The 21,270-nt window shown below is 51.9% G+C and overlaps 1 protein-coding gene across 3 annotated transcripts in view; it reads left to right on the forward strand.

Moving 5' to 3' along the window:
* CHST8 (carbohydrate sulfotransferase 8) overlaps window positions 1-21,270 on the forward strand; it is a 143,668-nt gene that overhangs the window by 66,121 nt on the left and 56,277 nt on the right. For all 3 annotated transcript variants that reach the window (XM_025269024.3, XM_044932191.2, XM_044932192.2), the window contains one exon: window positions 2,519-2,733. In XM_025269024.3, the coding sequence (XP_025124809.3) occupies window positions 2,604-2,733 (130 nt within the window). In that variant the 5' untranslated portion in view covers window positions 2,519-2,603. The remainder of the gene's footprint in view (window positions 1-2,518; window positions 2,734-21,270) is intronic.

The following is a 21,270-nucleotide window of genomic DNA, read 5'->3' on the forward strand; positions in this document are numbered from 1 at the left end:
ATCATCTTCCCTGGGTGTAGAGAGAGTGCTTATATTCTCTTGGGGGCTGACAAGGAGAGAGTCTCTAAACTGAGATGCTTGAATGATTGATGCTTCTGCCACCGTGAAAGTGCAGGTTCTGGGGCTGTGTGTTCTCTTCTCCCCAGATTTGGGGTCAGGGATGTGGTCTTCAGCCTGGCTCCAGGCACACGGGCTGCTAGAAGCCTGGCTCCAGTTGGTGGGCTTAGTTTGGGCTGGTTCAGAAACAAGTGAGAACAGGTCGTGGCTGGAGGAGGAGAAAAATCTGTACCGACTTGAACGGTGACCGTGTGACAGATTAGAAAGAAGAGGAAACTGAGCAGCTCTTCTGTCGTCACTTCTGCAGTGCCAGCCACCATACAAACAATGCAATAATGCTCACACGTGCCTCTGAGTCCCTTTTCCTCATCAAATAGTCTTTGGGTCAAGATTGGGCAACACATTATTAGCTGCTTTACCAGGCCACTGTGTCTGCTGGCCATCGACTTGCCATTCTTTCTTCCCTTCTTCCTCTCTTCTTTCTTCTCCCCACCTTGAGAAATGTCCTAATTTGGGGGTTCACCCTAGATCAGATTGGTTTCCTGACCTCGTGTCTCACTCTGAAGGCTGAGCCTTTGGGGACATGTTGCTGCCCATTTTCACCCACTGCAAGCTGGAGGCAGGGTATCCCTGGTTTTGGCAGGAAGCAGCCGCCTTTCTCTGCAGTGAGGTGTGGGGAGGGATTCGGAAGGGGCTGTTGCAGGGAGGTCAGGGCCAGCTGAAACCCCGGAGCCAATGCTAGAGGCAAACAGCACCCGGTCAGCACTGCCTCTGAAACATGGAAGCTGGGAGGTCATGGGAAACTCCTGCTCGCACAGCTCAGAGAGCCTGGCATTCAGGCGTGTTCCCGTGCCTGGAGGCCTGGGGCAGGTTAATTAAAGTTAACTGAGTGAAAAAATAATTACAGAGACTGCGGAGGGGAGAAACCCAAACCTGCAATTTAACTCTCAGCCTCAGAGCCTTTCTGAGAACTGTCTAGTCCTTGGGAATGTGTGTTTGGGCAGGGGAGGGTGGGGTTTCTCTGATTATCACTTCCTGCCTCGTGCCCCATCTTCAGGTTGGATACAGAGGGACAAAAGCTGGGGTTTCCTCCCCCAGCACCTGGGTGCCGGGTCAGAGATGGGTTCCCTGTTCAGAATGTTAAGCCAAGGAGACTCCAGGCAGGGATCATCCTTGTGTTGAGTGGCACACTGGTCTGGGGCCTGATCAGCACCCTGCTGTGTCTCAGGGGTTACCGGGGACTGCCCAGCTGGCCTCAGCCTTCCTCGGGCACTGCCCTGTGCCAGGCAGGGGCAAGTTCCCAAAGGGCTTCTTAGGTGGAAAGAGGGTGATGTCCCTGGACCCAGGTGGGTAGGATCGGGTGAAGATAAGGGGAACAAGTGATAGCTTGCTCGAACCACCCCACCACACCCCCAGCCCACCCCCACCCCATCCTCCAATGCAGGAACTTACATCTTTCCTTTAGGCAGATGGCCTTGGGGGACTGTCATCTTTTTCTTTCGGCCACGCCCCATGGCATACAGGATCCTAGTTCTCCCTACCAGGGATCGATCCCATTCCCCCTGCTGTGGAAACTCGAAATCCTAACCACTGGACCACCAGGGAAGTCTCAGGGTGCCCCTGTCTTGACAAAGCTTGACCCGACTGATGTCACTAGTTGGTATCGGGATGTTTGGCAGGCATTTCTTCTACTTCAAGGGGGATGAGGGTGGGGGCAAGCAACATGGGCATGGCCTGGGTCTGCAGTGGCCGGAGCAGCAGGTGTCCATCTGCAGGGGCACAGCCTCTGAGCCTGGGATCTGTCAGATCTGGGTATGGCCACCCCATGTCAGCTCCAGACCGCTTCGAGAGCTGGGATGACCATGATCTGGCTGGAACTTCAGCCCCTGTTGGTGTGACTATCCAGCAGGGCTATGATTCCACCCAGCTCATCCTTCCATCTGTTGGGGGCAGGGACAGCTCTGGCTAACACAGTAGCGAGTCAGTCAGTTCCTGACATCTCTGGGCCTGAGAAGCCACTTCTCAAAGCTTCTGGTTCTATGGAGACCCTTGTCCCCAGCATCCTGTAGACAGGAGCCAAGGCAGAGACAGACCCAAGAACTTCTCTGTCTGCTGGGCCAATCGTGAGCCACAGGGACCCGGATTCCTGCCTGAACAGTGCAGGGGGTGGCTGCTGTCCCCTGGCTGTGGGTGATAGGGGTCCACACCAGGGTCCCCCCCTGGGCAGGAGCTGGGGAGTATCTCTGTGGCTTTTCTAAAGGTCCAGATACAGGAGACCCTGGCAGAAAGCTGGTGTCTCAGCCCCAGGTGGTGACCAGCCTTCACCTCCTTGGACTTGAGAAGGTCAAAGGGACGCATGTGAGTAAGGGTGGAGGGGTCCAGGGACTCTGCTTGGTCACGAGCAGTGACCAGGGCCCTGGGCCTCAGTGATGGGCCGTCTTTCTCCCCCACTGCTCTGTAGACCTGGCCTGATGGACACCCGGTGTGGACAATGAGGGAAGAACGCACCTCCCGCACCCAAGAGGTGACCCCGGAGCGAGCCCCGGATGTCCCCGCGAGCAGGAACGATGCGACTGGCTTGCATGTTCTTGTCCATCCTGCTGTTTGGAGCTGCAGGACTCCTTCTCTTCATCAGCCTGCAGGACCCCACGGAGCTCGCCCCCCACCAGGCGCCAGGTGAGCCCTTGCACTCGGCCCCGCCTCCTGCTTGACCCGGCTCTCCCACCTGAGGTGCAGGCCTCCGTGCTGCCCCGGGGCCAAGGCAGAGGTTCCAGTCACCAGCTGCAGTGTGGGGGCACTGTATCTGCAATCAGGCCACATGGTTCTGGCCTCTGACCTCTGACCTCTGGCCCTTGCACTCCTCTTGGGAAGAATGGCCAGGCTGCCCCTCTCTCATCTGGTCATTGCCTCTGGTGAAACTAAGATTTCAGGGTCTCATCACCTCTCGGGTCCTCTCCCACATGATCTGGGATATCAGAGGACAAGTGACTTCTCCCTGAGCCCAGGCCTCCCCAATGGGACTCTGATTCTCTGCCCAGTGCTGGGGACCTCTTGAATTCAGCCTCTCCAGCCTGGGCAAGAAAGTTGGAGTGCCTCGGTGCCCCCTGGCTTTGTAAAGCTGAAGAGCCTCCTGCTGGCCTCCCCACCTGCTGCCTCCCAGCCCACCGGACTCACAGAGGTGGGGATGGCAGTGAGGGGAGAGCAGGAAGGATGGTCCTGGAGCCTCAGGGTGGACAGAAGGTAGAGAGGGACGCTCAGGAAAGGCCCCTCTGACTGTGACGTGGCTGCGCCCCAGAGAGCACGACCGACCTGGAGGGCCGCCAGCGTGGGGCCAAGGCCAGGAATCATTGGCATCACATGAGGGGAAAGCACGATTGCCAGGCCAAGCACCTGCATTTACAACAGAGGTCCCAGAGGCCTTGTTAGGGGAGGGTCCTTGATGGCTGGACATCCCTGGGCTCCTGGACACGGACAGAAGGAAAGGGGCATGGAGGCTGGAGGGTTAGGCAGAGGGATTCCCGGCACCATCTCTGCCTACAGCCCACAGCCCAGGAGTGCAGGACACAGTGTTAGGGGGTCCCTGGCCCTGAGTGGGGAGGGCACAGGGCCCGCCACGGCTCACATGCTCAGGGCAGCCTGCACCCATGCTGAGCTCAGCCTGGGGGCCCGTAGGTGCCACATGGAAAGGCAGAAGGAGCAGGAGGCCAGAGCTGGGCCTGGCAGCTGCTGTTGGAGACCCTGGCGGGAGAGGCTGGTGAGTCGTTTCTCTCATCCATGAGCATCAGCGAGAAGCAGCCCAGCGCCGGGCAGATCCCCTGGGGCTGGTGGTGAGTCACTGGTGCTGACTCACGCTTGGGCCGGACCCTCTACGGAGGTGGCTGTCAAAGATGTGTCTGGCTGCTTCCCAGGTGCGGAAGCAGAGACCCGTGACTGAGCTGGTCCCTCTGTGGAGGCTTTGCAGCTTCACGTGGGCCCCAGAGTGGCCGGCGACTCTGTGAGCAGCACCTAGCTCCATGGGCCGCGCCACCCAGAGCACTCAGAGTTGTTCTCTGCAGTTGTATGTTGTATGAGGGGGAGCGAGCTCCCGAAAAAGGCCTCTCGGTGCAGCTTGGGGATAACAGCGCCATGTGTCCTCTGCACGTCTTGGTGTGCGCATGCGTGGTTGGGGCACACCTGGGCAGAGGGTTCTCATGTCCTGTGTCTGCTTTCTGTGGGACAAGCCTGGGAGAGAAGGCTTGAGCGTGTCTGTGGTGTCCACTGGGTCCGGGTGCCCATCTGTGGTGTCTTCTGGGGACCGGTGTGATAGTCCTGAGTGGCGTCGCTGCCTGGTGACCTCGATACATGCCCTGTCATGCTGCTGCAGCAGCTGACGGCACAGAGACCTCTCCCCTTGTGTCGTGGATTCCTGTCCTCGCCAGCTGGCATGGCCTGCATAGCTACCCCGGTGCACAAGTGTGGATTCCCTCCGTCACTGGTGGAGGGGGGGCCCAGCAGACAGTGAGTGTTTCTGGGGTGGGTGCAGCCCACTCCAGTACTCTTGCCTGGAAAATCCCATGGACGGAGGAGCCTGGTAGGCTGCAGTCCATGGGGTCGCTAGGAGTCGGATACGACTGAGCGACTGAGCAACTTCACGTTCATGCATTGCAGAAGGCAATGGCAACCCACTCCAGTGTTCTTGCCTGGAGAATCCCAGGGACGGGTGAGCCTGGTGGGCTGCCGTCTATGGGGTCGCACAGAGTTGGACACGACTGAAGTGACTTAGCATAGCATAGCATAGACTGGCAGGCGGGATGGCAGGAAGCTGAGGCCGGCCTCCCCCTGCAGCTGGGGATGGCGAGGACCTGGCAGACCCAGGTGTGGAGCTCGCTTGGGTTTTGAGCTCCCTTCTTCTGGCTGTAAATGGAGCCCAGACCACCTGGATGTAGCACCTGTACATTCTACGTATATCACCTCAAACGCAGTCATAAAACTTTAAGTAATGCTTACGTTACTCTCCCTGAGCAAAGTGTTCCTGACACAGGCTGTTTGTGTTGATTTGTTACTATTCATTTATTCTTCCCCTGTACTTCTCACGGCAGCCTAATTGTGATTCGGTACCAAGAAAGCAATATCAAAGTAATTTTCCACAACATTAGTTACAATTTTCTTCTGATCTTTCAAGTGAAACAATCCCATCCTGTTGTCTTCTCTGTGCACATAAACCTTGATTACATTTATCTGTTGGAAACCAGTGCTTACAAAGTATATGTATCCAGCTGCATGGGTGGTTTGGCCCCAAGAGTCCTAGACAAGTCAGAATTTCGGCCCTGGGAGATGTGGACGAGAGAGGCTGCCCTGTCATCCAGATTGAGCAAAGCGGTGGGGCCATCTGCAGAGGACATTCCCCACGGGCTCTTCTGGGTTTTTTTCCAGTAGCAGAAACTTTCCTGGGAATGCCGTCTGGGACCCGCTGTTGCTGGCGTTGGCCAAGGTGGGAGGGGGAGAGTGGTCAGGTGAAGATGCAGAAACAAGCTTGAAAATGCGGACAGAGTCATTAGCTGTTTGTGGTCCCTTGGGGTTGGTGTGTCCTTCAGATTTCTCCCATGCAGCTACCAGCTCTTAAAAGCACCTGAACTTTTCAGAGACCAGTCAGCAAATCTCACCTGCTTTGTGCATTAGATGCAATCCTGTGGGATTGCCTTCTGTAAACCAAGCGCTATTTTCCAAAATATTTGCTATGTTTTAGATCAAACCTTTTGGAACATAAACCACTGCCGGTTAACCTACCTTCATTCTAAGATTAGGTGTTCTTGGGTATCAGAGAATCTACCTATCCCACTGTTTTTCATGTCTCCAATATTGCCAGGCCCTGAGACCTCTGGAAACTCACATCTTGACCCAGGAGACTACTCTTGCCCCTTCTCAAAGTGGAAGAGAGCTGACCAGAACTGGGAATAACACATCCCAACATGCTGGCTCTGCAGGTGCAGAGGGCACTCTCCACCTGTGTGTTATGAGTGGCCCGTCTTTATATACAGGCTTTAATACAAAGCAGAACTTTATATTATGGAGAGCTTGGGACACACAGAGAAGTGGATTCGAATAGTACAGTGAACCCCACGTCCCGAGCACCCAACAGCCTCAATGGGACCCCATCCACAGCCCCATACGCTTCTCTCTTTTCAAAGCATATATACTAGGGCCAATCAGTTCAGTCATAAGTATTTCTTTTTAAAAAGTATCTTGGTTTAGTTTGGCCGCCCTGGGTCTTTGTTGCTGTTTGCAGGCTTTTTCCAGTTGTGGTGTGAGGACTTCTAACCGCTGTGGCTTCTCTTGTCGTGGAGCATGTGTTCTAGGAGCACGGGCATCAGTGGTTTGACTCTCAGGCCCCAGAGCACGGGCTCAGTAGTTGTGGCTCACAGACTTGGTTGCTCCACGGCATGTGGGATCATCCGGACCAGGGATCCTGTGTCCCCTCCATTGGCAGGGGGATTCTTATCCATTGTACCACCAGGGACATCCCCTAAATATTTCTTTTTAAACATTTTCTTATTGGAGTACAGTTGATGTGCAGTGTTGTGTCAGTTTCTGCTGTACAGAAAAGTGAATCAGTTATGCGTGTACCTACATCCACTCTTTCTTAGGTTCTTTTCCCATGTAGGTCATTACAGAGTATTGAGTAGAGTTCCCTGTGCTACACAGTAGGTCCTTATTAGTTATCTATTTTATGTAAAGTAGTGTGTTTATGTTAATCCCAATTTATTCCCCTCCCCCCCCCGCTTCCCTGTATAACCATAAAGCCATAAATATTTCAATGTATTTCTTAGTAGAAAAGATAAGAATTCTTCCTTTTAACATTCAGCAATTGTTTAATCTCATCAAATGTCCAGTGTTCACATTTCTAGTCATCCCACAAAGGTGATAAATACCTCTATTTCCAATTTGTTTTGTCAGTATCCGGATAAGGCTCACATGTTACAACTGGTGGGCAAGTCGTTTAAGCCTCTCTCAGTCTCTAAGATGTCCTGTGTGCCTTTACTTCCCTCTTGCTATTTACTGGAGGAAACTGGGTCACAGGTTCTGTAAGTTTCCCACAGCTGGGATTTTTGCTGATCGTGCCTGTTTGGTATAGCTCAACATAGCCTTCTGCCCCTTGTACTCCCTGTAAATTACGTAAATTTGCAGTTGATCAGATAAGGTTTGTTTTCCCTTTTTTGGCAAGAATTCATATGTGGTCCTGTGTTCTTCTCTGGGGAGGAGTACATCTGCCCAGCTTTGAGTTATTGGTTAGCCACTGACCCTGTGGCTTCCTAACTGGCTCAATGGTAAAGAATTCACCTGCTAATGCAAGAGACTCAAGAGACGAAGGTTCGATTCCTGGATCTGGAAGATCCCCCAGAATAGGAAATGGCACCCCACTCCAGTATTCTTCCCTGGAAAATTCCATGGACAGAGGAGCCTGGCGGGCTACAGTCCATGGGATCACAAAGAGTCAGACACAACCGAGTGACTAAGCACTCACGCACTCCGCCTACTCAGTGGCATCAGTGACCAGTTTCATGGAAGACAATTTTTCCACAGACCAGGGCAGGGGGATGGTTTCTGGATACTTCAAGCCCCCGCTGATCTGACAGGAGGCGGAGCTCAGGCAGTAATGTAAGCAATGAGAAGCAGCTGTAAATGCAGATGAAGCTTTGCTCTGTCTCCCACCGCTCACCTGCTGTACAGCCTGGCTCCTAACAGGCCACAGACAGAAACTGGTCAGTGGCCCAGAGGTTGGCGCCCCCCTGGCCTAGACCATCCAGTTGAGGCTGCACAATTCAATGTTCTTTTTGAAATTTATTTTTTAAATGGAAGTATAGTTGATTTGCCATGTTGTATTGATTATTGCTTTACAGCAAAATGAGTCAGTTATATACACATATACCTACTTTTGTTTCATATTCTTTTCCATTACGGATTGTCATAGGATGCTGAATACAGTTCTCTGAACTATGCAGTCAGACCTCGTTGTTTATCCATTCTGTATATAAAAGCTTACATCTGCTAAACCCAGCCTCCTGCTTCATCCCTCCCCCACCTCCCTCCCCTGTGATGTTCTAATTGTACCATTTCTTCTCCATTCTTTTAAGTGGGATGGATTTTGTTTTAATGGGGTGAGGTGAGACATTGTTCGTGACCCGTGAAGTCAAAGTGAACAGTGCATGGACTGGCTTATTTGTTGATACGTTTTCAAAAATGTGACCTTATGATACAGATTCTGTTGCTAGCACACTACAGATAGTCGGGTTTTTTTGTTTTTTTGTTTTTTTTAATGCCTGGTTTTTGTAGAGTGGATTATTATTTTTTTAAGTGCTTGGTTTTTGTAGAGTGGATTTTTATTAAAGCAGGCCACCCCCACATTTTAGTGAAGTGGCTCTTTGCTTCCCCAAAGCCGTGGAACTGTGGGTGGTGGGGATGCTGGGGACTGAGGCCAGTGCTGGGATGCTCAGGGAGGAAGGCAGCCACAGGGATGGCCCAGAGGGCCCTGCAGATAGTCTCTGATGACTCAGTCCATAACCAGCCCTAGGGTTTTACTTCCGGGGCATCCAGGAATAATACTAGTAATAACAAAAGTACACCACATGCCAAGTCTTGTGCAAAGCCCTTTATGTGGTTTTATGTTCCCCTGTGGCTGTGCCTCCCAGCATGCAGGATCTTAGGAACCCATGCCCCCTGGGAGTGTGGAATTCTTAACCACTGGACCACCAGGGAAGTCCGCCTTTCCATGTTTGCGTGTGTGTTCCGTCACTAAGTCCTGTAGGACACTTTGCCGCCCCGTGGACTGCAGCATACCAGGTTTCTCTGTCCTTCACTATCTTTCCGAGTTTGCTCAAATTCATGTCCACTGAGTCAGTGATCCAACCATCCAACCATCTCATCCTCCACTGCCCGCTTCTCCTTTTGCCTTCAGTCTTTCCCAGGATCAGAGTCTTTCCCAATGAGTCAGCTCTTTGTATCAGATGACCAAAGTATTGGAGTTTCAGCTCTTAGTGCATGTAATTCTTACAGTAAATGAGGTCCCAAGGCTTATACAGAGTGGACACAGACAACACTGATGGGGCTAATGCTCCCAGTTGCTCACTATGAGCTCAGCACTAAGACACACATCTGACAGGTATTTAGTGCCCCTTCAATACCTTTGGACCCCTTGAGTTAAATACTATTACACCATTTGACAGACAAGACTCCTGAGGTACGAGAGGTTACCTGCCATGCTGGGATTCATCCGTAGGGAGCCAACTGTTGCCCACAGGACCTCCTGCCTTCTCAACACCAGTGATGCTTGCTCAGTCCGACCTGTCTGGGCCCAGAGCAGAGCGTGGATCAAGGACGCATGAGAAAATATGCGTGGGGAGAGCTCCCAGTGCATCAGGGGCTGGAGTGAGACTTAGGGACCCACACTCATGGCTGAAGGCTCAGGCAGGCTCCGGTTCCCGTGAGCCCTTGGAGTGTCACAGGGGCCCAAGCCTTTGCTGCAGGCTCAGTCAGGGAGCCCTGGGGATCCTGAGGGTGCAGCAGCCATCAGAGAGCTTACTCCAGTGACTGCATATCGTGGAACCGTGGACACTAGCAGAGGAAGAGACCTCAGGCACGCAGAGAGAAGCTGGGAGGGGTGGAGTGAGGACAGAAGAGAGGGCGAAGCCTGGGGCAGGCAGGCAGGGACAGGAGAGGGTGGTTCAGCGGCATCATAGGGTTGGGGCAGAGTTGGCAACCACATGGATGGGAGGCTGAGGAGGGCAGCTGTCAGGGTTTCAAGGTGACTCTGGCTCAGGGTTTCTGGCATTGGTAGAGGGGAGTTGGGGTGCCACCCATCAAGGGAGACACGCCAGACAGGGAGTGGTTGGGGGAGGGGAGTAGAGACCGCGTGTTCTATTTTGGGCAGATGGCCTCTGAGATGCTAGGCAGGGTGTGTGGAGCCCTGTGTCTCCTCCACCCAGGGTTGCAGACTCACAGACCACAGGAACAGGTGAGAGGAGCAGAAAGCTCCCACCCTGCCCCACTCCTCCTCCACTGCGTCTCCTTTCACACAGGTCACACACTCACTCCTTCGCTGTCACACATCTGAGGGCAAAGTCCTGACTGGAGGAGTCAGGAGGACTTCCTGGAGGAGGGGAGCTGTGGCTTGCTTGATTGCCTTCTCCAGGGCACAAGAGGTGACAAGACGCTGACCTTTGGCAGCAGCAGTAAAGTGGACTTGGGTGAGACTCAGAGCCTGGGGTGTCTCTCCCCAGTGCATGTTAAGTGTTTGTTGTTGTCCAGTCGCTCAGTCATGTCCAACCCTTTGCAACCCCTTGAACTTCACCACACCAGGCTTCTCTCTGCTTCACTATCTCCCTGAGTTTGCTCAAATTCATGTCCATTGAGTCAGTGATGCCATCCAGCCATCTTATCCTCTGTCGCCCCCTTCTCCTCCTACCCTCAGTCTTTCCCAGCATTAGGGTCTTTACCAAGGAGTCAGTTCTCCTCAGGTGGCCAAAGTATTGGAGCTTCAGCTTCAGCATCAGTCCTTCCAGTGAATATTCAGGGTTGATTTCCTTTAGGATTGACAGATGCTAAGTATGGTGCCCTATATCTCATAGGAACTGACAGAGCCAGAATTGACTCAGAAATCAACAGAACTTCTCCTTTGGCTCCCTGGAGCAGGGCTGTGCTGGCCAGAGAAAGTGCGGCTCTCACTGTTGGTTCCATGGTTACTGCCCGTGCCAACTCTGAAGGCTACAGAACAATCTCAGAGGATTTGTCTTGTTCCTGCAGTGACTGCCTGTGTTTGGGTGTGACCCTTTTAACCCTGAGACACCACCAGGCCAAAGGTCATAGGAGTAACTGCTGAGTCGCTCTCAACAGCTCACCCATGTGAGGGTGATGGAATAACCAGAAGTGTGCTGGCCATCCTGCCCCCTCTCCACTGCCAGAGGATGGGCAGCCTCTGGAGCCCGGGTACCTAAGCCCACACTCCCTCCCTGGCCAGGGGAACCAGCCCTTCCAGTTTCCATGGCGCCGTCTGCTTTGCCCAGGCAGGTGGGTTTTATTGGAATCCTCTTGAGTCTGTCTCCTGAAACCCTTTCCTAACGGCATTGCGGAACATCATATATATTTCCTACAACCCTTGCGAAGCTGACACCTCCTTGTTGTGACTGTGAATATCAGAAGTGACATGTAATTGCAGTGATCCATCCTGTTAAGTAGCTGGCAATATATCATTGCAAAATCAGCACGCTGGGACTCTCAGAATTCAGTGTTTCTAAACAATGCACCTGCAAGCGTGTGTGTTCAAACTCTCTTCACCAAATGCTGCCCGGATTCTCTAAGGCTGCCTCACCCGCCATACCTTGCCTCGCCTTTCTGCGACCACAGCGAAGAAAAATTAACGCTAGGTAAAACCAAAAAGAAGGGCTTCGCAGGTGGCACTAGTGGTAAAGAACCTGCCTGCCGATGCAGGAGACGTCAGAGACGTGGGTTCAATCCCTGGGTCGGGAAGATCCCCTCCAGGAGGAAATGAAATCTTGCCTGGAGAATCCCATGGACAGAGAAGCCTGGCAGGCTACAGTCCATAGGGTTGCACAGAGTCAGACGCAATTGAAGTGACTTAGCACGCATACATGCAAAACCAAAAGCAAAATTAATGCTGGGTAACTGAGTTTTCAGTTCTCTGGAGGGCCTGCCCCGTGACACAGAACGCAATGGATTCTCAAAGTCACAACTGCGGCCAGGATGCTTGTAGCAGTACTTCTTCCAAGCGTGGCCCTGGGGCTTCCTGTCCCCCTTTCCTCAGCTCGAGTGGCTGTAGTGGGGGTTCCTTCTGGCGCCACAGGTCAGGCGATGAGCAAGATCAGCCCAGCTATCACTGTGCTGGCAGAGGGAAGAAAGCTGGTCGGGTCAGTGTGGATAGTTGGAGGGTTGGGGGCCAGGGGTGACCAGAGCCCGTGGCATGACGGCTGAGCCCCGCCTTGATGGACTGGGAGCGTTGAGGCAGGGCGTTCACACTTTGGGGGCACCACTCACACTGCTCTGTGCTGATTCCAGGGTAGAGTTGATTTAAACGATGGTGTGACGGGCGCCCCCTGGAGTTGTGCAGAGAATAGTACTGACGAAGGGGCATGGGACCTCCATGGCAATCAGTGAGAGCCAGAAAAGGCAGGGGGATGTGTCCGAACACATAGCCCTCAAGGGACTTCGCTGGTGGTCCAGTGGTTAAGACTCTGCCTTGCAATGCAGGGGACATGGTTCAGTCCCTGGTCAGGGAACTGTGATCTCACATGCCATGGAGCCACTGAGGCTGAGCCACAGCTACTGAGCCCGAGTGCTCTAGAGCACCGATGAGGCAACTATGGAGTCCATGCACCGTAACAAAAGATCTTGCGTAATGCAACCAAGATCTCTCATGCTGAAACTAAGACCAAATACAGCCAAATAAATAAATTATTTTTTTTAAAAGAAGATCACGTGGCCTTCCAGTGTTGGCACCAGAGTCCAGAGGGGCTGATGGGCCCTGGGGGTGCCGGCTTTGGAGTCTTCTTTGAAGTCTGCATTTGGGGGGAGCTTTGTGAGAGACCTAGCCCTCCCTCAGGGGTGCTCACCGTGAGCCCCTCTGCAGTAGGACTTTCTCTGCCCCCATCCCCTCTCCTGAGACACTGCCCCAGCCCCCAGGCCCCTGGCACCTGCCTCTCTGATGTGGCCCCATTTCCTGGGTTCCTCCCTCCCCACTGCGGAAGACACCCTGGAGGTCTACCAGCCAGAGCCTCGCTTTTCCTTTGGTGCACTTAGAAGACGCTAAATGAAAAATAATGAGCGTGTAGGAACTAAATACAGGAATCACCTAATTAAATTAGGAAACAGACATCTTATCACTGTAATCTGAAAATTGATATTAATAGAAGATGGTCCCGGCATTGTTATGCTAAAGGTTCCTCGGGGTGGAGAAATTAAGAAGGAGAGCGGAACGGAAAATTGGGACAATCGTATCCAATAAGAGCAAGACTTATGTTTTAAAGGAACTAAAGTAAAATGCTAAAAATAGAATACAGGATCACTGTGAGGCTCTAATGAAGTAATGGACAAAGATAGCTTTGAAAACCACAGAGCTCTACACTCATGTACGATGATAATTTTTAAAATGAGACAATGTAATTAAGCTTCAGTGTGCATGAAGCCTAGTAATAGTTATCATTTACTGGCGCCAGGCACTGTCTCGGGTGCCTTTGCTTTATCTCCCTTCACCCAGTGAGATGCAGGCATCATTGTCCTGAACTTAGATTCAGAGAGGTTAGGCCAGTTGCCCAAAGTCCCACAGCTAGAGTGGCAGAACCCAGATTCAAACGCAGCTTCGCCTGCTTGCAAAGCCCTTCCTAGGCTCACTTTGCACTCCTCACCCGTTGCCACTCGTTAACGGCACGGTCAGCAGTTCTTACATTTTCTGATGTCTTTCTGCCATCTTCTCAAAGGGCATTTCTTGCCGACACACAGCAGATTTCTTTGGCAGCCTGACTCCCTGCCCAAACCCCAGGGCTTCTCTGGCTTCTTAGTTAATACAGCCCACACAAAGACCCCTTCTGAAATTACAGTGCAGCTGGGAAACTGGGTCTCCCTTTGTGTCCCAGTCCAGGTGGAGCTGGACGGGGCTGAGCGACCTGAGCTGGGCTGGAGGTTCCGAGGCTCAAGCCCCCCCCCCGGAAGCCCGGGTTTCAGGTTGTGTCTCCACAGCAGCTGATTGTTCCGCAGCCCCCGGGCCCCCACCTGGGAGGTAAATCAGGCTCTATTCCCCCTGCAGTGTGAGTCACTACTCCGTTGGCCCAGAGCGGGGCTCAGGTGTGGGTTGACCCCTTTCCCATCTGCCCCGCCCAGAATGAATAGGAGGAACCCAGGGAGGAGGAGGGGGGCTCAAGATCTGTGTGTGAGATGCCCTAGCAGTACACCTGGTCTGGGTCGCTGCAGTGAGCTCGCCTGGGCAGGCGGCAGTGGGGCATGCACCCCACACCTCCCCCACTCTGTGCCCATTCACCAACCAGGCATCTTCAGTGGCAGTGGGGTCACTTGACTTGACATCAGAGTCAACCCCACCCCCTGCAGCTCAGCCCAAGAGCTCTGCCAGGAAGAGCAGGAGGGCAGGGCAAGACCTCAGTCCCCAAGGCACAGGGCTCCAGGGGTGGCCTCGTGCCTGGCTTGTTTCCCTGCTCAGCCCCACTTGGTCTGCAGTCTCAGGGCAGTGGGAGGGGGCGTGGGGAGGGGGCTCAGGACACAGTGACTTTCGCTGCCAGCATGGGGAAGGGCCGGGTCAGGTCCTAACACATGCTTATCCAGGCCCCACTAACCTTCCAGAAGTCCTAGGTTGCTAACGTGGGCGGCACAGAGGTGGTTCTGTGCCGCAACCTGATCCAAGGGCAAGGGTTGTTGCTATGATTGTCGCCTTTCTCCATGTCACCGGGTGGTTCTTGTGTGTGTGTGTGTTTTCCTCAACCCGGAAAAGGTCACGGTGGTAGTTATGACAACAGAAGTGCTGGAGGACGGTTCTGGAAGCCTCTGTGGGTCCGTGGTGCAGCAGGCCCATCAGGGATGCTCTGTGTGTGGGCTGAGACCTGAGTACCTCTGGCCAGGCTCTGTGGGGGCTCTCACCTGAACCCCAACTGCTGCCAACTGCCTTTCCATTTATGGTGACATTTTTCATGTGGCTTTAGGGTCACTATGGGTGTCCTTCCCAAAATCTTTGTGGGAAGCTGGGGACTTAGGCAGATCTCATCTGAGTCAGAAGCTCATTGTTATGTATCTGCTGATGTTTCCAAATGGAATTATAAAGCTTATCCCTCAGGATTTGTGGCTCTACGGTTTTAATTTGAAAGTTTAGTTGCTCAGTCTCTGACTTTTTGAGGCCCCATGGACCATAGCCCACCAGGTTCCTCTGTCCATGGGATTTCCCAGGCAAGAATACTGGAGTGGGTTGCCATTCCCTTCACCAGGGGATCTTCCCGACCCAGGGATTGAACTTGGGTCTCCCACACTGCAAGTGACCCACCAGGGAAACCGACAGTTTTAACTTGGATCATGGTAAAACTTGGTGGACAATTCTCTCATTTAAAATTTTCTATTTATATGGGGGAAAACAGCCGAACTTAAATAGGTTCCATTCCCTCAACAGCTGCTGCTCCGATGCCCCTGCACAGCTGATTGGCTCCCAACAGAGAGATGAGGAGCCCTTGGAGGGGGTGTGGTTCTTCCCATGCTCTTGGTCTGGGGTACAGGCAGGAAACTGAGGGCCGCCTCTCCCTAAGCCCTACAGCCTGGCCACAGTGTTTCCCAACCCTCCTCAGAAGTGCTGAAGACTGACCACCTACAGAGTAGGCTGGCCCCATCCAAGCTCCCCACTCACCCCAGCTTGGGTGCCCCAAAGCAGGTCCCACGTCGCTCAGTTGGTAAAGAATCTACCTGCAATGCTGGAGACCTGGGTTTGATTCCTGGGTCAGGAAGATCCCCTGGAGAAGGAAATGGCAACCTACTCCAGTATTCTTGCCTGGAGAATCTTGTGGACAAGGAGCCTGGCGGGCTACAGTCCATAGGGTCACAAGCGTAGGACACAACTTAGCGCTATTTTTCTTTCTTTAAAACAGGTCAAGGGTCCAGTCCCCAGCCAGTGACTCAGTCCAGGCAGTTCCCAGGGGGTTGGACCCAGGGGGTGATCTGTGAACCCCTCACCGCATTTTGCTCATATATCTCAATGTGCATAGATCCTGGGAAGAAAAGGCAGCCTTGGAGGAGTCTGAGGTCCCCACCCCAGCTCCCCAAAGGCTAAAGCATCTGTGAGTGCTTTCCACCCCTTGCCCTCAGGGTCTGGGCGTGCCGAGGACAGGGAGATAAGAAAGAGGAAGGGATGAGGGGGGATGTCAGTAAAAAATAGTGTGGGGTCACCAGGCCCATCAGAAAATGTCCCTGCACAGAGCTGCCAGGGAGACCACCGGGAGCGGGGTTGGGACAGATGGCTCCTGGCTCTTTGGGCAGGGCCGCTGCTCAGCTCCAGCCAAGAGTTCTGTGTGGGATGTGGGCCCAGCATAGCCAGATCTTCCTTTTCATTCTTTCAAGGAAGCAAGACATCTGTAACATACAGTTATGTCATTTCTTCTGATTTATAAGTGGCTGCTCAAATTTTAGAAAGTGTTTTCAGAGTTAGTTGGTCACACTTGGCACCTCCTGTTGGTCAGATGGGCTGGAAGGAGAGGGGCCGTCCACCGTCCCAACCTCCTGGGGCTGAGACCTGCCCCCTCCCACCTTCCTTGTGCTACCCACCCCCACCATCACCCCCAGGACAGAGAGGTGGTAGGTCTCCTTGGTGGACAAGGAACTCATTAACTCTTTCCAGCCTTGGCAAGATTCCCTTCAAGCCAGTCCCAGGCAGAGCTTTTCCAGCTGTCTGCTGATCAATGGTGGCCTCCTGGAGCCCGAGGGGCCCCTACCCAGCTTACGGGCTCCACCAGATCACCCCTCACTATTCAGGCATGAGACCTGGGGTGGGACACCCAGAAGGTGACTGATCTGCAGAAATGTCAGGGAGTCAAGGGTCAGGGAGTGGCTCCACGTCAGGGGCAGTGGCCTTGGGGCTGTGAGTGGCCCCTGAGAGTCCCAGTAGCATCCAGGGAGGTGGCACCTGGGGGTGTGCTGTGAGCAGTGTGTTGGTATGAGTGCTGCGTGCCTGCTGTGTGCCAGGCACTGCAGTTGACCTTCTTTATAAATATTCTTACTCTGAAGCCTCACAGCAGTGAGGGAAACTGAGGCCCAGAGAGGCAGAGTCAGCTGCATGAGGTTACACACCAAGGAGGCTTCCCTGGTGGCTCAGATGGTAAAGCATCTGCCTACAATGCAGGAGACCCGGGTTCGAGCCCTGGGTCGGGAAGATCCTCTGGAGAAGGAAATAGCAACCCACTCCAGTATTCTTGCCTGGAAAACCCCATGGACAGAGGAGCTTGGTGGGCTACAGTCCATGGGGTTGCAAAGAGTCGGACACGCCTGAGCGACTTCACTTTCACATTTCACTTTCACACAACGAGGAACTAATAGTACCTAAACTAGAACCTGGGTGTTTGGGTCCCAAAGACACAGATCAAAGCAGTCAGTCTTAAAGGAAATCAACCCTGAATATTCCTTGGAAGGACTGACGCTGAAGCTGAAGCTCCAACACTTTGGATGCAAAGACCCGACTCATTGGAAAAGACCCTGATGCTGAGAAAGATTGAGGGCAAGAAGAGAAGAGGGCGACAGAAGATGATGGTTGGATGGCGTCACTGATTCAATGGACATGAATTTGAGCAAACTCCGGGAGATAGTGAAGGACAGGGAAGCCTCGTGTGCTGCAGTTATGGGGTCACAAAGAGTTGGACATGACTTAGCGACTGAACAGCAACTGACCGCCACTCAGAGCTGAGACGCACAGTGTTGGAGGACCAGCCGGGGTGCCTGCATATACTGCCACGCTGATGTGTGGGGTGCACTTCTTTCCTATGCGTTGCAGACATATTCTGGTTTGTTCATAGATCTCCTGGTGAAGGACGGAGACCTCTGTGAGTGGGTGTGCATGTCTGACTCTCATTCATGGTCCTGTGTAGGAGCGTATATGTACACAACCATGAGGGGTGTGTGTGTGTGTGCGCGCCTTGGGCTCGCAGCTCACATAAGGACCATTTCCCACTGAAGTTTGGGGCTGCCTCCTCGTTTTGCACACTGACAGTCGCACCTGCCACAAGCAGCCTGGGACACACACAATCAGGGCCCGGGCTGGGGCAAGTGACTTGGGCACCGGGGCAGGAGTTGTCTGCAGGTTGTCACCACAGAAGTGGGTGAGAAATTAATTACCATTCCAGCAGGAACTCGGCAAACCAGTTATTGTAACCCCCTGCCTGCGACCGGAGCAGACCAAATAATGAAATTACATTCATAATATTTCAGGTTGAGTGATTGCTGCTCGAATTAGTTCCTTCCCAGAACCCAGCCAGAAGTAGCGTCAGTAATTAAAGGATTTTCTGGGCTAAACCAAGTCTGCTCATCAGGCACGTACAATATACAGGGCTTGCAAAATGTGTGCCAGCCTGCACCTGCCTGGGAATGGGGTGACAGTCAGTGAGGACAGGAAGGCCACCGGCCAGAAGGAGGTGGGTTCTTACTGCAGGAGGTGCTTTTCCACTTTTGTTCATTTATGTTAGAGATGTTTATTGAGTCCCAGGATAGCCAGACACTGGGAATCTGCAGGGAATAGTGCCGTGAGGTCCCTGTGCTCATGGAACTCAGCAGTGAGTAATGTGTGTACACATGGTCAGTTGTGTCCGACCCTTTGAAACCCCCAGGGACTGTAGCCCGCCAGGCTTCTCTGTCCATGGAATGTTCCAGGAAAGAATACTGGAGTGGGTTGCCATTTCCTACTCCATGGCATCTTCCCAACCCAGGGATCAAACTTGAGTCTCTTGAAACTCTTGGCAGGAGGATTCTTTACCACTGCGCCACCTGGTAAGCCCCAGAAAGTAGGTTGATGGGGAATTCCTGGTGTCCACCCACCTCTTTCCAAAGCAGACTGGTCCCAGGAGTCCTGTGATGTCTAGAACTGCCTCTTCCTTCCACTTTAGGGCCCCAAATTAAGGTCTGAGGCTGACACCATGCCGGGGCTCCCTGCTCATCAGAGAAAGAGAAAGGAAGGGCATTGGCACGGCGTGACCCTCCTCCCCACCCCCGCTGTCCTGTGTTCTCGAGCAGGGGTGAGGGAACGAGATCCAACAGCAGGAGTCAGGTGGAGCTCACACCCAGGCTGGACCATCCCTCCCCCGAGCCAGTTCTTTGTTTCTTCCTTTTGCTTCCCTGAGATGAATACACAGCACTCCTCGGGGAGCAGAAAATGCCAGAATCCCAAGAAAGCAAAGATCGGTAGCGTGACTGACAGAGCTGATGCACACCCACCCTGGGTAAAACAGAACCTACAACTTCCTTAAAACTCCAGAAGGAAAGTGAAATCCCAGGACCAGAAAGTGAGAAGGATTAGCGAGAAGCGGTGAGCACCAGGGGACGCCTGCCACCAGGCCTGCGGCTGGAGCCTTTTATACAAAACAGCTTTATTCGGGTATGATTTACATGCCATAAAATTCACCTGTTTTAAGTGCACACTTCAGTGATTTTTTAATAAATGTACAGAGCTCTGTAATCACCACAATCCAATTTTAGGGTATTTTCATTGCTACCGCCCCCTTCCCAGATCTCTGCCATTTGCAGTCACTCCCCATTGCCTCAGGCATCCACTAATCTACTTTCTGTCTTTATAGATTTGCTCATAAATGTAATCATACAATATGTAGTCTTTTGCATCTGGCTTGTTTCACTTAGCATCGTGTTTGTGATCACTTGTCATCACATAGCCTGCATCGGTAGTTATCCCTCTTTATCGTTCAGCAGCATTCTGATCCATGGTTTCTTGGTTTATCCACTCAGCAGTCGATGGACACCTGAAATGCTTATACTTTTTGTCTGTTATGAATAATGTCACTATGAACATTCGTATGCAAGTCTTCCTGTGAACATATGTTTTCCTTTCTCTTGGGCAGATACTTGGGAGTAGAATTGCTAGATTGTTTAGTAACTTTATGTTGAATTTTTAAAGAAACTGTTGCCAAAATGGGTACACTGTTTACGTTCCCGCCAATCATGTATGAGGGTTCCCATTTCTCCACATTCTCATCAACACTTGTTATTATCTGTCTTTTTCATTATAGGCATTCTAGTGAGTGTGAGGGTATCTCATTGTAAGTTTAATTTGCCTTCTCTAATGACTAATGCGATTCAGCATATTCTCATCTGTTTATTAGTCATTTGAATATATTCTTTGGTGAAATATCTATTCAGATCTTTTGCCCATCTTTTAAATTGAGTTATTTGTCTTTTATGGAGTTGTTATTTTGTTTTGTAGATATAAGTACTTATTAGATTTGCAAATAATTTCTCCCATCTGTGGTTTGTGTTTTCATTTTCTTAATGGTGTCTTTTGAAGTACAAAGAGTTTTTAAATTTGAAGAAGTACATTTCTCTCTCTCTCTCTCTCTTTTTCTTTTATGGATCATTCTTTTGGCGTTGTATGTAAGAAATCTTTGCCTAGCTTAAAGTTATACAGATTTTCCACCTTTGCTTTCCTTTTAAAGTTTTCCTGTTTCAGCTCTTCTGTCTACGTCTGTGATACATCTTGAGTTAATGTTTGTGTTCTTTGTGAGGTTATGGTCTTTTTCTTCCCTGATGGCTCAGTTGGTAAAGAACCTGCTTGCAATGTGGGAGATGCAAGAGACATGGGTTCCATCCCTGGGTCGGGAAGATCCTCTAGAGAAGGAACGGGTAACCCACTCCAGTATTCTTGCCTGGAAATCCCAGGGACAGAGGAGTCTGACAGTCCATGGGGTCACAAAGAGTCAGATAAGACTCAGCGACTAATGAATGCACAGTGATCTTTTGCAGGTAGATATCCAGTTTCCTAGCACCCACGCCCATTGAATTGCCTTACTTCTTTGGTCAAAATAAATTGGCTTTAAATGTAAGGATTTGTTTCTGGTGTCTTAATTCTTTTCCACTGATCTATTTGTTGATCCTTCCCTGGTGGCTCAGTGGTAAAGAACCTACCTGCAGTGCAGGAAATGCATGTTTGATCCCTGGGTCAGGACTATCCCCTGGAGTAGGAAATGGCAACCCACACCAGTATTCTTGCCTGGAGAATCCAGAAGAGCCTGGCGGGCTACAGTCCATGAGATCATAAGAATCAGACATGACTTAGCAACTGAGCATGTGTATGAGGTCATTGAATATAAATATTTACTTTAAAAAATAATAAAAACCTGGACTTCCCTGGTCGTCCAGTGGTTAAGAATCCACCTGCCAGCTTCAGTCCCTGGTCCCGGAAGATCCCACATGCCCACGTACCACAACTACTGAGTCCACAGTCTTTAGCCCACAAGCCACAACTACTGAAGCCCGAACACCTAGAGCCTGTTCTCCACAAGAGAAGCTGCCACAATGAGAAGCCTGACCACTGCAACCAGAGAGTAGCCCCCGCCCTTGCCACAAGCAGAGAAAGCTTGGGCACAGCAACAAAGACCCAGCACAGCCAAAAAATAAAATATAATAATAAAAATAAACACCCATCTTGTGAGGGTTTAGGAACTGGAATAACATGGAAGCTTGCATGGGGGCCAG

The sequence above is a fragment of the Bubalus bubalis genome, chromosome 18 (genome assembly GCF_019923935.1).
Source record: "Bubalus bubalis isolate 160015118507 breed Murrah chromosome 18, NDDB_SH_1, whole genome shotgun sequence".
Lineage (NCBI taxonomy): Eukaryota > Metazoa > Chordata > Mammalia > Artiodactyla > Bovidae > Bubalus > Bubalus bubalis.